This window comes from Protopterus annectens, chromosome 3.part0 (genome assembly GCF_019279795.1).
Source record: "Protopterus annectens isolate FY-2018-M chromosome 3.part0, PAN1.0, whole genome shotgun sequence".
NCBI classification, from domain to species: Eukaryota; Metazoa; Chordata; order Ceratodontiformes; family Protopteridae; genus Protopterus; species Protopterus annectens.
The window spans coordinates 1,498,220,508-1,498,238,866 of record NC_056731.1 but is presented as its reverse complement, the minus strand read 5'-3'; the positions used below and the strand labels follow the sequence as shown (position 1 = coordinate 1,498,238,866).

The 18,359-nt window shown below is 39.5% G+C and overlaps 1 protein-coding gene across 1 annotated transcript in view; it reads right to left on the bottom strand.

The window, feature by feature from the left end:
- The window catches only part of ATP6V1H (ATPase H+ transporting V1 subunit H), a gene marked incomplete in the record, with an annotated part of 1,920,819 nt that overhangs the window by 1,324,467 nt on the left and 577,993 nt on the right, over positions 1–18,359 (bottom strand). The window contains 1 exon segment of the mRNA XM_044065517.1: positions 13,897–13,944. Coding sequence (XP_043921452.1) covers positions 13,897–13,944 — 48 coding nt within the window.

The window sequence follows — 18,359 nt, the reverse complement described above, 5'->3', positions numbered from 1 at the left end:
GGACCCTGTAAAATCTATCAGGCTTAGATGGAGCAGGCGGCATGGAATCAGGATTCAAGTTAGCTTCAGGGAAAGCATCATCCACAATGTCAAGTGCAGGAGGAATAGCTAAAGGCCTGTGTTGAGGGAGAAGAAGAAATTCCCTAAGTCTCTTTTTGGAAGCAGAATAATCCTGACCTTCCCAATAAAAATGCTCCCTCATCTCATGCATGGTTTCCCCAAAAGAGAAATCTTCAGGGGGAGAGGCAGAGGGAACAGAATCCTCTGCATCCGAATCCTCATAAGGAGGAAAAGAATAATCCTGATCAGAGGAAGAAACTGAAGATATAGAAGCCTGATCAGAGGAATCATAAGGGATATCCTGTCTAGGCCTTTTCTCAGGAGGAGGGTGAGAGCCCTTAATCATGGTTAATAAATCCTCAGCCATCCGTAGTAATTGCTTCTGAGTCTTAGGAGCTGAATCCGAAGAAGCTTGAGCAGAAAGTCTGGGTTTAACAGGAGTCTTTGACTTAAAGGCTATGTGAAGGCCTGAAGACCCCCTCTGAAGCCGGTACCTGCACAGCGGTTCCGGACCCATCTGAAGGAGCGATGTCCGAAGGGCCTGCAGCAGACAAATTACTAGGCCTAGATGGCTCCCCATGGGAGTCCGTGTCGGCCATCGGTTCTGAAGTGGCAGACGACAGGGGCTGCAAAAGCGGCTCACTGATGACCGCCGAACCCGAAGCTGGCTCCGGCTGCAAAGTATCCTGTTTGGACCTCAGAGGCCTGCCCTTGTCTTTGCGTTTCTTCTGTATTCCGGTAGTCGGTACAGTATCAGACGACATCCTATAATTAAATCGTCTACCGAAGTAATTCAAGGCCCAATCGTACCTACGCTTGATAGTGCGAGAATTAAACTTGGCACAGAACCGACAGCAAGAAACGTCGTGGTCAGGGCCTAAGCAAGGTAGACAGTAAGAGTGGAAATCTTTATGAGGTATTTGTTTTCCACACGATACACAATTATTAACTTTTTCTGACATCGGAGGAGCAAGAAAAAGGTTTCCCCAATGGGGTACTTAGCTTTGAGAAGAGAAGTAGAAAACTTCGGACCGACGACAATCACACCATGTTGTCTTGAAAACGCCAACCAACAACTAGCGAACTGCTTTGCACCGCACGGCAAGAAAGACTGGGGAAGATGGCGTCGGCTGTCGGCTTTATACCCATGCGTTTTGATGTCAGGGTTCTTGCTGATACAGCCGACGCCGGACCCAGACTTTGATATTCTGGCCGACCTTGGACTGCCTGCCGGCAGGAGTACCCTACAGTTATGACTGCAACAGTGAAACACGAAGAACATCAATACGTACTATACCCTCTGCAATCTTAAGTTCAACTCTAATGTTTCCCCTTCATGCCCTTGTTGCACTTTTCCCCAAGTTGACCTCCTTCACATCCTATGGTTTTGCAAACATACCCACAAGTTATGGACCTCTCTCAAAGTGCGATTAGAAAAAAATGGGTTACCAAAACTCTGAAAAGACCAAAAAGGCAATGAACTCACAAACCCCGGTCACGGACTCTCCAATAAGTGTAACAGCACCTCAAGTTCAGCACGTATTAATCCATAAACGAACGGTAAAACAAATGGCAAAACGAACCTCCAAAAACTGGCAGCACAACGTAAATAGTTGCAATTTCAGCAAAACTTTATTCCATGAACGAACGATAACAACAGGACAAAACTCCCAAAACTGACAGCACATAACAATTAGAGGTGGTTAAGCGCTTTCACCCACTCATATAGTGGGCTTCTTCAGAACCTCTTGTTAATATTGCAACTAGCGTTTTATTTGAAATAAGGCGCCAAAATTAACGGATACAAGCAATGACTTTGTATCCATTGATGAAAAAACACGCCTCTTAAAGCTGTAACTTGCATAAACCATATACCATATATCTAGCATATAACCATGCTGAAAAAGAAATGCCCCTCTTTTTTGACTTGTTTGATCGTAATACATAATCCGCTACATGTAAAAATTTGTACGAAAATGAAAAGTGTATAAGATATATAAAAAGTATGAAAAATGTTGTATAATAGTGCATGACACTACATCTTGAAACTAAAATAAATATAAAACTTAAATAAAGATATCTCCTACTGAATGTATACTATTTATACCTATATATACTATATAAGACATCTAACTAAAAAAAACTAAAGAAATTTACTAGGAAGATAAATTTAGCAGTATTCTTTAATGATAAAATTAATACTGAACATCCTTTAGAAATTAATAAAAGTAATGGTTATAACAGTTTTAAGGAAAAAAAGTACATTTATACCACCCAGTCATCCTATGGTGGATTTATATGAGAAAATTGTGACAAGAGAATTTACCAAGTATCCCTTACAGTTAACAATGAATATATTTGTAATTTAACAGAAGAGGAAAGGAAGACACTTAAGGCATTACAGGGAAGATACTAACATTAGGGTGATGAAACTGGATAAGAGGGGAGGTATTGTCATATATGATAGTACAAAATATTCAAAGAATATCTATGATATCTTATACTATACAGGGAATTATGAAAATGTCTCTATCAATGAAATCAATATAGCTCATCGACGAATAGATTCATATACTGAGGAATTCTATATTGATGGTAGGATTAATAAAGAGATTTACAATTTTCTGAAAGTCAATTATCCTAGATTAGACACCATTGTGGGTATACCTAAAATACATAAAGATACATTAGACCCCCCTTTCTGTCCGATTACATCAGGCAGTAAATCTAAAATATTCCCTATGGGAAAGTTTATAGACATTAAGTTGAAACATATATATAGTAAAATATCTCACATGGTTAAAGACTCATGGGAATATTTAGGTACGTTTCCTACAGGTATGTGTAAGGAAGGCCTGATATTTGTTACCATAGATGTCATCGACCTTTTCTCCTGTATACCTAAACAGGCTGGATTAGAGGCATTTTGCAATAGCATTATGTAATTTACCAATTTCAGTTAGGAAGAGACATGCCTCATCATGGAATTGATGTCTATTGTTTTAGACAACAATTTCATATTCGTCGAGGGTGAGTATTTCAAGCAGACCAGGGGGTAGCTATGGGAGCAGCTTGTGCTCCCATCTTTGCCAACCTGGTCACGCTTGACTGGGAATATTCAGCTCTACTTCCCAGTGAATAATTTTAAGTGTGTTAAACATTACTCAAGATTCCTGGATGACATTTATATTCTGTGGGATGATAGTGAAGAATAATTGAATACCTTTTTGCAATTTTTAAATACTACAAGTGAATACCTTAAATTTACCTACACTTATAATACTGAAGGTATAGCGTATCTTGACACTTACATTTACAAGCAAAACGCTACCTTTCATTCTAGGATACATAGGAAGAAAACTTTTACCAATGATTACTTGGAATACAGCAGCTGTCATCCACTCAACATGAAACACAACATTTACAAAGGGCAAGTCATTCGAGCTGCCCGTATGACCTCAGATGTTAAAATATTGACTGAGGAAATTGAGTTCATTACCAAATTATTTTTGGAGAGAGGATATCCATCAAAAACATTAACAGCAATTGGACACCATGAAATATAACAATGGGGTAACAAATATAATCCATTACTAGGAACAGGATTCAAAACCAAACATTTGATGGAATTATGTACTAAATGTGGAAATGAGACAATCTTGTCACCAAAGATTGTTAATATTATTACACAGTCCAGTTGTAGACAAGATAGTTAATATAATTAATAAATTCTGGCATTTGATTTCTCAAGATTCCAATTTAGTGGAAGTAATGGGGAACAAACCCAGAATTATTTATAAAATGGGAAGAAATATAAAGAATTTACTAGTCTCTAGGAGAGTAAATGGAGACAAGAAGTCTGACAATTTTTCCCATACTTCAAATGTGGAACTTGTAATCAATGTAAGTATATATTAGAAGATAAGAAAGTGATTATTCAGAATGAAACCCAAACATTAGTAAAATTTAAACATGGGAATTGTAGAACAAAGATGCTTATCTATTTAGCCAAATGTTGTGAATGTGTCAGTTTTTATATAGGAAAAACTGAGCGGTGTCTCAGACAACGTATATACGAACATACCTATTGTATTCAGAAGAAAGATTTAACTAATGCCTTATATAGACACATACAAAAGATGGATGACAGACAAGTTCAAATTTGCTATTTTGCAAACTGTCTCGGTAGATCCAATTGGTGGTGACTATAAATCTATTTTGAGTTTCAAAGAGGTCTGGTGGCAACTTTATTTAGATGCCACGACACCTCCAGGACTCAACAAATATATTTCATGCAAACCTATTTTTGGAGAAAATGTAAGTAATAATGGTATAGTATAGTAGTATATCATATCTATTTACAAATAATAGGATTTGGGGGGCCAATAGCAATGATAACATTTATGTGTTGAACATATGGAATTATATTGAGGGAGGTTTACAGGTGGCCATACACATATAGGGGGTTATCAGTTTCAGTAGACTTGTCGGTATTTGGAACCACATTTTTCAACATTGTAATAAGTTTTTTTTTCTTTGAAAAAATTTTAAATGTAATATCAGTATTGTACATACATGATTTTTATATACAAATGCTTGCTAGTATTTTGTTAGATTCAGCATTATGACATGTTTTATACATATACCGAACCAACATGTCATATATATACTTTTTATTAGGGAAACTTCATTAGTAGGCAATTTTAGTATATTTTGTAGTTAGATGTCTTATATAGTATATATAAGTATAACCAGTATACATTCAAAAGGAGACATCTTTATTTAAGTTTTATATTTATTTTAGCTTTAAGATGTAGTGTCATGCACTATTTATAGAACATTTTCATACTTTTTTATATATCATAGACTTTTCATTTTTGTACAAGTTTTATACATGTAGCGGATTATGTATTACGATCAAACAAGTCAAAAAAGAGGGACATTTCTTTTTCAGCACGGTTATATGCTAGACATATGGTATATGGTTTATGCAAGTTACAGCTTTAAGAGGCATGTTTTTATCAACGGATACAAAGTCATTGCTTGTATCCGTTAATTTTGGCGCCTTATTTCAAATAAAACGCTAGGTGCAATATTAACAAGAGGTTCTGAAGATGCCCACTATACAAGTGGGTGAAAGAGCTTAACCATCCCTAATTGTTATGTGCTGTCAGTTTTGGGAGTTTTGTCCTGTTTCTATCGTTCGTTCATGGAATAAAGTTTTGCTGAAATTGCAACTATTTACATTGTGCTGCCAGTTTTTGGAGGTTTGTTTTGCCATTTGTTTTACCGTTCATTTATGGATTAATACTTGCTGAACTTGAGGTGCTGTTACACTTATTGGAGAGTCCGTTACCAAAAATCTACTTTATCGTGGGAGTTATCAATTCTCTATGTTTCAGACCATAAGCTCTCCAAGCTAAATTACCATATTCTAATTGCTATATGTTTACTCATTAAGTTTTATATAACTAAAAATTGGTTGGATCACACAAAAGTTTCTTGGAAAGACTTTAGAAAGTACAATTGTGTACACTTACCATAAATGTAGATGTTCGAGTGTATTCACTCTTGCAGTCATTATGTTTGGGTAATCTGCTGGCAGGTTGCCCTCAGTCGGCCTGATTAACAAAGTCTTGGGTCCTGCGTCAGTTGCTGTCCCTTCTTCCATGATGTCAGGTCGTCGGGGGTATAAAACATGCAGCCGATGCCATTACATTAGTTTTTCTTGCCCCAGATGTCAGGTGCCCACCAAATGAGGAGCAAAATATATATATAAATGTATATAATTTAAAACATAAGAAATATACCTCCAAACAAAAGCAAATACACCAAAAAGGCTTTTAAGCATAGTAAAAGAAAGTAGAGGTATAGTAATAGAAAAACAGGGGGCTGGAGGGTGGGTAACCAGGATTGCAACAGTGAATACACTTGAACATCTCCATCTGTCTGTTATGTACCTGGAGCTTTTCTCCCCGGGCCTCCAAAATAATGGACATGTATGTCGGACTCTCTCCTCGGTTACAAAAAAAATAAAATAAATAAAATAAATAAAAATTTAAGGTAAGTGTACACAACTATACTATGTTCTTCGTGTTTCACTGTTGCAGTCATTACATTTGGGTAGATTCTCAAAACTATGGTTGGGAGGATGGATTTATACAGCATTAGGAGCAGCTATAAGGCCCTGCAGGACAGCAGTGACAAAGCCTGCTCTGGATTTAGAGAAGAGAGGTAAATGGTAAAGTTTGGTGAAAGTATGAGCTGAGCTCCAGGTAGCAGCTTCTAGAATGTCTCTGGTAGGAACCCCTCTGAAAAAGACTGCACAAGCAGATGCATCCTTGGTGGAATGAGATCTGATCCCATTTTATCATGGTGCATATAGCAGAAACGAATACAATGGCTTATCCATTTGGAAATAGTCTGCTTTGAAATAGCCTTTCCCTCTGCCCCTGCAGCAAATGCCACCAATAGTTGTTCAGATTTTCTTAGAGATTTTGTCCTGTTTAAGTAAAATCTAAGTTGCCTGTGTACATCCAATGAAATAAGATTCCGCTCACCCTTATTCTGTGGATTGGAAAAGAAAGTTGGCAGATGAATGGTCTGATTGAGAACCACACTGGATACCACCTTAGGCATGAATGATGGATTGGTCCTGAGAGACACCCTGTCCACAAGAAAAATAATGAAAGGCTCCACTGCCATAAGAGCCTGTAATTCAGAAATCATTCTAGCTGAATTGACTGCTAAAAGGAAAGCTGTTTTTCAGGAGAGTAATTTTAGGTCTGCAGCAGCAGCTGGCTCAAAAGGAGGGAGAGTGAGTTTTTCCAAAACAAAATTGAGGTCCCATGCAGGGGTTGGCACTCTCCTGGGAGGTCTTAAGTTCCTGGCCCCTCTGAGATACTGCTTTAGCAGAGGATGAGAGAAGAGGGGAGGTTCTGTGTTGTAATGAGCTGAAATGGCAGAGGCATGGATTTTTATGGAAGAAAAAGATAGGCCCTTGTGAAGCATCTCAGTTAAGTATTGTAGAATCTGAGAAATATTGGGCATTGATGTACTTATTCCTTGTGATTGGTTCCAGGCACAGAATCTTTTCCATTTGTCAGCATAAGATTTTCTAGTACCAGGCCTTCTAGCCTCCAAAATGACATCCATCACAGGTATGCTGAGGGATGCAAAGGGTGAAATTAGATGATTAGCCACGCTGCAAGATTCAAAGTTTGGAGCTGCGTGTGCAGAATTTGGTAGTTCTGCTGAGACAGTAGGTAAGATGTCTGAGGCAGGTGCCACGGAGGAAGTTGTGACACATCGCGCAGGAGTGGGTACCAGTGTTGGCGAGACCAGTCTGGTGCATTCAGAATCATTTTTTGTTTGTCCTGTCTGACTTTTAGTAGAACTATGGAGAGCAGAGGCAGAGGTGGAAGGCATAGACTGATAGGATTTTCCACCTGAATGATAGAGCATCCACTTTCCAAGCTTTTTGTGATGAATTCTTATGCAGAATTTGTCCAACTGATAGTTCTGGGGTGAGGCAAAAAGATCTATGTCTAGACTCCCCCATTTGTGTGTCAACATGTTGAAAATTCTGTGGATCCATAAGATTTCTGCTTTGCTCATCTGCCAGAGTATTCAGCTTTCCTGGCAGGTGCGGAGCCTGTAGTTGTATTTGGTAGGTCAAGGCAGTATTCCACAATGCCATGGCTAGTCTGCAAAGGGGGTAGGAATTTGTACCCCCCTGCTTGTTTATGTACCACATAACTGTGGTGTTGTCTGTCTTTATCATTAATTGTCCTGGATGAAGGTAGTCCTTGAAGGCTGTCAGTGCATTCTGTACAGCTAGCATCTCTTTCTGATTGATAAGAAGGTGGATTTGATTTGGGCTCCATTTGCCATGAATGCACTTCCCTACCAGATGAGCCCCCCCAAGCATAGACTGATGCGTCTGTAGTTAGGGTTTGGGCGGCAAGGAGTGGAGTGAATGACAGTCCCTTGTTTTGGTGGCAGGCCTCTGCCCACCATAGGAACTCTAGTTGCAGGCAAGGTAAGATAGGAATCATTGTTTCTAGGCTGTGACAATGTTGACTCCATAAACTTTTTAAGTACCACTGAAATTTTCTCATATGCAGTCTTGCATATGGAATTAGAAGAATGCAGGAGGCCATGAAACCCAAGGCTTGCAGAATTTGTCTTGCAGATAGCAGGTTTTTTGTGGCCACCTGTTTGAAGTAAGTCACCAACTGAATTTGCTTTTCTGGTGTAAGGTAAGTCATCTGGGCAGTTGTATTCAAGCTTGCACCCAGGAATGTAATTTTTTGAGAGGGTACCAGTTGTGATTTCTTTTCATTTATGATGTACCTTAGACAAGTTAGAACCCTTTTTACAAACGCCAGATGCTTTAGAAGAATGTCCTTGTTTTCTGACTGAATTAGACAATCGTCCAGGTATGGATATATTTGAATATTTCTTTGCCTGCAAAATGCAATTACTGGAGCCAGGCACTTTGTGAAGACCCTGGGCGCAGTAGATAAGCCAAAGGGCAGTGCAGACAACTGGTAATATAAGTAGCCTGCTTTGAAGCGGAGGTATCTTCTGCAAGATTCCCTGATTGGGATATGCAGGTAAGCCTCTTTTAAGTCTAGAGTTACCATCCACGCATCTTTGTCCAGCATAGGTAGTAACTGTTGAAGAGTCAGCATTTTGAATTTTGGAATGTCCAGAAATGTGCTTAAGAGTGGATAAGTCCAGAATTGGACGCCATGATTTGTCTTTTCTGGGTACCAGGAAAAGTCTTGAATAGTAACCTTGTCTTTTTTCCTCTTCTGGTACTGGTTGAATAGCCCCCGTGTTCATGAGGGACAGAACTTGTTTCTGGGCCTCTGCCCACTGATTTGGGGACAGGTCTGGCCATCCGTTTGGGATTGGCAACGTGTGGAAATGAAATTTGTATCCCTGGGATACTATATTTAAAACCCATTGGTCCTGGGTAATAAGTTGCCAGTTTCGTGCATGAAGTGCCAGTTTTTCCCCCAAAGATGAGGCTAAAAGGTAAGTGCTTGGTGAGTGTAGAGGGAAGTCATTGAGACTGTTTACCATAGGGAGATGCTTTTTCCAGATTTGGAAGTGGAGGCACCCCATTGTTTTGCTCTAAAAGTTCCTTGTGATTGAAACCTGGAGCCTTTGGAATGTCTGGATTTGACATGAGCAGCTCTCAAAGGGACTGGAAAGGACCAGTTCTTAGCAGGCCAGTGCTTACTAAATCTTGGTGGTTGCACTTGTAAGAAATATTTCACAGTTTGCATAGATTTAGCTTTATCTTCCATCTTATTTAATACTCCTTCAGCCTTATTACCAAAGAGACGGTCCTGTTGTAAAGCAGCATCCAACAATTTTGCTTTAACATGATCAGGCAGAGTTTGCTCTTTGAGCCAAGCATGCCTTCTTAGCACAGATCAAGTTACAGCAGCCTGCAAGAGGCCTCCAAGGAGTCAAAACCACATTGCAAAGTATGTTTACCAACTTGTTCAGCTGAATGTAATAAATCCTGTAAATCTTTATTTTCCACAAAGTCAGAAATTATCATTTTCTGTTTAAGTAGTCCCATAATATGCTGTTGATATTTAAGCATATGAAATTGACAGTTTAAAGCCCTGATTGCCAAGGTTACAGAAGTGTACACTTTCTTACCCCATCTATCCAGCTCCCTGGAATCTCTATCAGAAGAGGTAGGATTTTTAGCAGTAGAGGCCTTAATGCTCTTGAGACCCTGAGAAATGGTTTCAGGATCAGCAATAGGATTTTTGAAAACAAATTTGTGGGAGTCAGGAACCCTGTAGTATCTGTCTGGCTTACTAGGAGCCAGAGGCAGAGAATCAGGAGTCATACTAGATTCTGAAAAAACATCAACAATGTCTAGAACAGGAGGTATAGCCAAAGGCCTATGCTGAGGAAGAAGAAGACAATCCTAAGTCTCTTTTTAGATTCAGAGAAATCCTGACTTTCCCAGTGGAAATGTTCCCTTAAGGTATGTAAGTTTCCCCAAAAGAAAAATCCTCAGGGGGAGAAGCAGAAGGAATGGAATCTTCTGCATCAGAGTTCTCATAAGTAGGAATAGACAAATCCTGTTCATTAGAAGAGTCAGAAGAAATAGAATCCTGTTCGGAAGATTCATAATCAATGTTTTGCCTAGGCCTCTTAGAAGGAGGGGGTTGACTACCCCTGAACAGAGTAATTAAATTTTCAGCCATTTTGATCATTTGTTTTTTAGGCATAGGGGCCTGCACATGTGGCCCAGGCGTCGGCTTTTTAGACATAAATTTAGATTTTGGCCTTAGTTTTGAAGATGGCTTTGGTCTAATATGCAAATCTGTAGGCCTGAAAACACCCTCAGAAGCCGGTGCCTGCACAGCGGCTCCGGACCCATCTAAGGTAGAGACATCCACGGGGTCCATAATTGAAGCATCTTGCGGCATACCAGACTCTGAATGGGTCTCAGTAGAAGCCTGGGAATAAGAAGTAGCGGGTATCAGGGGCTGCAAAAGCACCTCACTGAGTACCGGTGAACTGGCGACTGGCTTAGGAGAAGTGTTGTCGTCAGTTTTGGACCTGGACAGTCTGTCTCTGTCTTTTTCTTTGCTTTTTTAGGTATTCTGGTAATCAGGTTGCTAACCTATGTCATTTCTGGATAATTAAATCTAGAGCCAAAATATTTAGAAGTAAAAATATACCGACGTTTAATAGTGCGTTGATTAAATTTAGCACAAAACCGACAACAAGGTATGTTGTGGTTAGGACCTAGACAAGGAATACAGTACAAATGAAAATCCTTAGGAGGTATTTGCTTCCCACAAGTAATGTAACTATTAACTTTTACTGACATCAGTAAGGAGCAAGAAAAAGTTTCCCCAATGGGGTACTTAGCTTTAAGTTGAAGACTTCGGTTCGGAAACTCAAAAATGAAAATTTCAGGAGTCGGCCAACCGGCACTTGCGAACTGCTTCTGCCGGGCACCGCACGGCAAGAAAGACTAATGCAATGGCATTGGCTGAATATTTTATACCCCTGACGACCTGACATCATAGAAGAAGGGACAGCAACCGACGCAGGACCCAAGACTTTGTTAATCAGGTCGACTGAGGGCAACCTGCCAGCAGATTACTCAAATGTAATGACTGCAATAGTGAAACACGAAGAACATCCATGGTAAAATATATATCCTCTCAAAAACTCATCATAAAAAATCCAAATAAACGAGTATACTATCAGAAATTCTGGCAACATATTTTTGATCACATCCTAGTTGATTAGCAAGAGCTTAGCAATGAACATTAACCTAGGTAGTTTACCCAGCATGATACATGGAATCATCCCCTTTATCTCCTACATCTATTCTTTATTTATAAAACTTGTATATCATTTTTTTTTTTAACAGGAGATACGTTTTCTGCTGGTTTATACCTGGTTCTTTCTTCCCTGACTCAGTGGCACTGTGTTGTATATATTGTATATAGTTGTAATCTGTAGATTAGTAGTTATATAGGGTGTGTCTGAATTATATATGTAATGTTATTGAATTATATGTCAAACTGTCTCTTGACCGTCCCTGTTGTAAAACAATAATAAAATACCATTTGAAAAACAAAAAAAAAAGAAAATTGACATTACATTACAATATATAGCAGAAACACGGACAATTGCCCCTAAAAGAGTACAATGGGTCCCTAAGGTTAAGGGTGGATCTTAGGAGAGGGCAATATCCTAGGTTTATGATCTTAAAGATTCGGGTACTAAGGATAATGGTGGACCTGGTATGTATATAGCTAGCCATCTGAATCTTTTTAAGATATTACAAGGGTGGGTATTAACAAGCAAGACAAAGCAGCAGATTTTTCTGCCACCTGAACATTTGTGAATATTACTGGTGGTGTGATATACCAATGGTGACAGCCCATTTTCTAGCTTAGGTATGGCTTGTCTAACTACAGGGAGAAAACTGGATGTTCTATAACAAATCTTTAAGCGAGTGAGTGCTTTGGATATAGCCATCATACTATGCAGAGTGAAAGGGTGGGAACACCATCACCTAGATATGTTTGTAAGGAGACCTGGGGTATGACATTGTTAGCATTGTCTAATTTCAACAGGCAGAAGTTTAGCAAGCTTTTGATGAGTGGCACAAATCATCACACAATATTTGCTAGGATTAATAGGTAGCTGGCTGTTGTCAGTCCAGCTCCAGAGGTTTAAACTCCCTATCAGAGGCAAGTAGTAAGATGTCAGAGTACATGATTAAGTTTGATATAGTGGAGGTCCAATGTAATTTCATTTACAAGAAGGGAAAAAAAGTACGGGACCTAGGACAGAGACTTGTGGAACCCCTATGTTGCCTGTGCCTATTTCAGAGTAGGTATTGTGGGAGTAAATTTAACATGTTCTGTTTGAAATGTAGCATTTAAACTACTGGACTGCATTCTGACAAAACCCGAATCTGATGAATTTGTTCAGTAATAAACTGTTAGTGACAGTCAAAAGCCCTTGTAAGACCAATGAAGAGGTCAACAATAATCAGGTCATCATTCAAACTGGAGCATATAACATTAGTAGTAGTATGCAATGCAGATGTTGTACCGAGTGTAATGTGGAAATCATGTTGCTGATCACAGAGAAGGCCATAACTGTTTACATGTTCCAGGACTTGTTTATATTGAACATTGCTTTGCAAAGAACATATGATGAACAAATGGTAAATAATTTTAAGGCTCACATTAATTCCTGAATTTCTTTACTACTGCTGCCATTTTGTCTTTCTCTTCCTTAAGAAAATGAAAAATGAAATACCCTTAAGGCTTCTTTCTCATGGAATATGTAGCAATGTAGCATTCTGTACCTTTTCAGGCTTCTCTCTCAATCCAGTCACAACAATGAATAAGTCAAATGTCTGGATCAAACGGGCACTGGGTTCTGCTATATTGCTTTGCAGCAAGAGAATTTCTAGTGGCTGTACTTCAGCCATTTTATCCAGTCTGAAATCCCACTTCTGTACTTCCAAACAAGAACCATTGAAAGCAAATATATATCTTCAAGTTTATGAATAGAAATATTTCCCTACTTCTGTCAAATGTTTCTTAATTATGACTCAGTGCAGTGCCTGGATACTGAGTAAATAAGACAGATTCACTATAAATGCAGTTCCTTTCCACATGGTCTTTATTTATGCCATAATACTCTAGAAGCAAGTGTACTACATGACATGTAAAACTTTGCTTATTAGCACTTACATGAGACACACACACACACACACACACACACACACACACACACACACACACACACACACACACACACACACACACACACACACACACACAAAAGCATTCTTTTGTACACTAACAAAAATGCCTGGATGGCTGAATCCATTCCTATTATGCTATGAAGTACTACAAGAAGTCTGCTCAAATGACTGTGCTGCAGTGATCTCACATTTGTGACATTTTCTGGCCCCCAATACAGTTAGCCATACCCTCAAAGAAGAGGATAAGGCGCACACTGTGCTTCAGTTGTGGCAGTGGGCAGGACTACTTTTAGGTCACCCAGCTGTTATCACTCTTTCTCCTATGTACCCAACATTGTAACAGTGGCATTTTTGGAACATTTAGATTAACTTTTAGGTCTATTTGACTCATAATAGTGCTTAATTATTCTGTATTTAACATCACCACTAGGTCTGACAACAATTTTTTTCATTTAAAGAAAAAAACGATGCTACAAAGATTATTACAAGATAAACATTCTGTCTTTAGAAAAATTGATTACCGAGGAGTTTCTTAGAGAAGTACTTACATCACTTGGAGACACTGTTCCGGTTTCAGGACCACCAGCACGCAATTTCTAATTAGGAAAAAAAAAATAAGATCGGGTTGTATAACAAAATCAATACCATGACCACGCCAACTATTATTTTTTAGTACAGTTGATTGTTCTACCTGCAATGCAAAATCAGTAAGTTCCGTATAACTATTTTACTATGTCCACTAGTTGCATCTTTACACAGTGCTTTTTGTCTTCTATATTTACTTTTGCTGCAGCTTTGTACCATATCTTCTCAAAGAGAAACAGAAAGCTCTTAAGCTGTGACCTTTCTTACTGCCACCATTTCTGATCAGATTTTTTTTTGTTTGGAAACTGAGTGAGCTACTATAAAATGTCAAAGCACTAAAGTTTATCAGTGTGCAAGCTACAGATAACAAGCACAGCAACTTAATACTCAATAACAATTACCCATTTTACAGCTAACTTGAGCTCTGGGACAGAAAAATGGAAAAGCTGAAATAGCATCAAGAATTTTCATACTCCAATATGCAGTGAACAAGTACAGTGGTATAACAAAATACAGAATTAAAGCTGGAGTAGGTCATGCACATGAAACACTGTACCTTTTGGGTGTTTGCTTGTTTTAAATTGAACTGAATATCTTTAATACTCTTGCACTTATTTATTAATAACATATCATTTCCTATAACTTGTTACCACAGAGATGCAGTTTCACTGCACAATGAAGTGCTATGATGAAAGTTCATCTCATTTGTGTCTTCCACACAAAATGTGTGTTGCCTTTTGCTTGTTTGTTTGATAAAAATGCATATGTGCATTAATTTCATTCAGACAACTTGATAAAACCCAGGGAGCAAATGGTCTTTTTCAAGGATAACATGATGATCTCCAATAAACAATGATATTGATCAGACAGACAGCAACAGGAAACTTATAAGTGCATCAGTATGTACTAATTATGGCATTCCTGTCATGTACAGTAGAAACCAAATTTACATAAAACTGCAGCTGCAACATAGAACTTATCGACTGGGTAGCAATTTAGCATTCAACCAGATGTATGAATGTGAAAATTTCCCATGAAACACCCAAGTGGCTCCATGCAGTTCAAACTTGGCCAAGTTAGGAAGGAGTAGAAAAAGAAGTTATGTACTCACCATAACATTCCATCTGTGTTGTCCATTTTCATTCTTCCTCAACATATGGGTTCAGATGTGATCGTCGGATCTGACATGGCTGCTGTTCTACAGCTCATGGAAACCACAAACTCTTGAGTTCCTCCCTTAAACATAATGCTGTAATCCCCTTCTTCTCCAGATCTTGTTTACAGCTCCCTAAAGTAAAACACTGCAATATTTTACATACTATGGAAAATCACTTCCTGGAGCTCAAAGAACAAGGAACTTGGTTCCTCAGGCACTCACTCTCTCTGTACCAGAAGTCATCAAGGAACCATGGTAGGGGGCTGGGGGGAGGGGAGTCGAGGAAGAATGAAAACGGACAACACAGATGGAACGTTATTGTTAGTACATAAATTCTTTACCTGATGTTGTCAATTTTCTTTAATTCCTCAGCATATGGATGGGACAGAGTCCCCAGCTACCTTAATCCTGGGTGGACTCTAAGTAAGGATATTCCTGAGTACTGTAGAGCTGAAGGCTGCTCTTCCCCTCATGAACAGATCCAATTTGTAATGAGTAATAAAGGTATGACGGATAGCCCAAGTTAATCTGCACAAATAACATCCATGTAAATTCTGTATAGGAAGGCTGATGAAGCTGCTATGGAACTAGTTGAATGGGACTTTAAGGGTTTAGGAAGGACCAAATCCAGCTTGTTATAGATGAAGGAAATACAATCAGTTACCCACCTTGATAAAGTTATTTTTGAAAGTGGTTGTCCAAATTTGGTTTCTGGAAAGGATACAAACAACTGGTCAGGTTTCCTAAATTTCTCAGATCTGTGCAGATAGAAATACAATGGTCTATGAACATCCAATAAGTGTAACATGTATTCGCCTTTGTGAGAGAGATTTGGAAAGAATACCAGGAGATTAATGGCTTGATTAATGTTAGATCCTGACACCAGCACCTTAGGAAGGAAGGAAGGTACGGTTGGTTCTTTAAGACAGTCTGTCCTTGCGAAAAATTAAATAAGAAGGCTTAGAAGATAAGGCTTGCAGTTCTGATACTCTTCTAGCAGATGTTATGGCTATGAAAAAAATTGTTTTCCAATTCAGATATTATAACTCAGATCTCGCTGCAGGTTCAACAGGTCTCTGAGTTAGAGCATGCAACATTATGGCAAGATCCCAAGGTGGAGTAGGGTCCTTGAAGGGGGGGTGGCTAATAAAACGGCTCCTTTTATAAAGGTTTTCCAAAGACGTGAGGATGCTAAGGTAGAAATACCAATTCCAATATGGAAACTAGTGACAGCAGCTAGCTGAACCTTAACTATAGCAGGATTAGCTCCCTCACTGAAAATGGAAGCCAGGAATTCAAGGATCTTATTTATTGGTGCTGAAAAAGGGACCGTGTCATGTAGTTGTTGCCAAAGGGCAAATCTTTTCCATTTGCTCTTACAGATTTTTCTGATACAAGCCTTGTGAGAAGATAAAAGAATGTGGTGCACTGAAGATGAGAGCTTGAAAGTCTGCCTAGCAATTGAATTGGAGATACCATGCAGTTAGCTTCAGGCCCAAGATATCTGGCTGAGTCATATCTGTTGGGTGAGACAACAGGTCTGGAATTGGATCCAGAATCCAAGGTGCGTAAACTAGATGAGGCCAAAGGAAGAGAAACCAAATCTGTTGAGGCGAATAAGGGGCAATGAGGATGACATGGCTCTTCAATCAAGATGTTTTCTGTAGGAATTTGGGGATTAAGGGGGATGGGGGATAAGCACAGAGGAGACCTGGGGGCCAATCATGGTGAGCATCTCTCGGTGACTCCCCCGGTGGAGGGATTAGGGCAAAGAACCTGCTGCATTTGCTGTTCAGAGGAGATGCAAATAGGTCACAGCATGGCTGGCTCCACTGCAAGAATATCATTTCCACCTATTCTGTGTTGAGAGACCACTCGTGAGGCAATATGGAACTGCTCAACTTGTCTGCTAGTCCCCAGTAAATGGGTTGCTACCAGAAATCAATTTGAAAAGATCACCCATTGCCACACTCTCATAGCTTCTTGACACAAGGGGTAAGATCTGGTTCCTCCTTGTTTAATGTACCATACTACAGAGACATGTTGTCCATTTGAATTGCAATAGTCCTGGAAGGGAGAGAGTCTTGGAATGCCTGCAAATGCTAGGAGCACTGCTCTCATTTCCAGCAGACTGATATGCAAGTTGGCCTCTTTGGGGACCACGTGCCTTAAACAGTCTTCCCCAAGAAATGCTCCCCCCACTTGATCTGGGAAGCGTCTGTGGTCACTATGGCCTTGGGTTGAGGGAGGATGAATTGACGACCTTACATAAGTTGATCTGAGTGAATCCGCCACCAAAGGAATCTCTTGCAAGCCTGAGTTATGTTGCTCTTGGTGGACAAGGGTTGATGTAAGATGGACCACTGAGTTGTCAATGTTCACTGTAGAATTCTCATATGGTACCTTGTTAGTAGAAGCAGAACTACTGTCACTGACATGGACCCCAGGGTCTGTAATAACTTGCTGGCTGGTAACGATGAACTCTGAATTATTCTGCCGACTTAAAACTAATGGTTTGAATCCTCAGTAATGGCAGAGATGCTATCATTGATGTTGTGTTGAAATTGGATCCCATCAATTCTAGAAAATGAGAAGGTTAAAGTTGAGATTTCTTGCGGATGATTTTAATGCCTAGATTGGAACAAGTCTGGAGTACATAGTCTCGAGCTGTTATCAGTAGATGCTTGGTCAAGGCTGTAAGGAGCCAGTCATCTAGGTATGGAAACACTCGGAATGTCTACAGTCTGAAGTGAGCTGCTACCACTGCCATGCATTTGGTAAACACCCCGGGGGCTGTGGTTTGAACAAAGGGTAATGCTCTGAACTGGTAGTAATGGTATCCCTGGACTGTCTGTTCATTTTTATGTGATAGTATGCATCCTGGAGATCTATAGCACACAATCAGTTGTCCTTGTGCAGGAAAAGCAAAACGGACTGAACTGTGACCAGCCAGAACTTGGTACACTGAACTGATTTGTTCAGAAAGTTGAGATCCAAGATTGGTCTCCAGTCCTCTGTCTTTTTTGGCACTAAAAAGAATCTTGAGTAAGTTCTGGATTCTTTCTGGTCTGGGGGAACTCCTAAATGACTCTTTTGTCTAACAGCTTTTGTACTTCTAAAACTGCTGCTTTCCTCTGACTGGGTGGAACGGTGGGAATTGTGCACTGTAGCGGCAGTGGTAGGGAAAAAGGAATACTATAGCCAATGGAAATGATCCTCTGCACCCAAGTATCTTTTAGTAAGTCTAGCCAGGCTCTCTGGTGCAGGGAT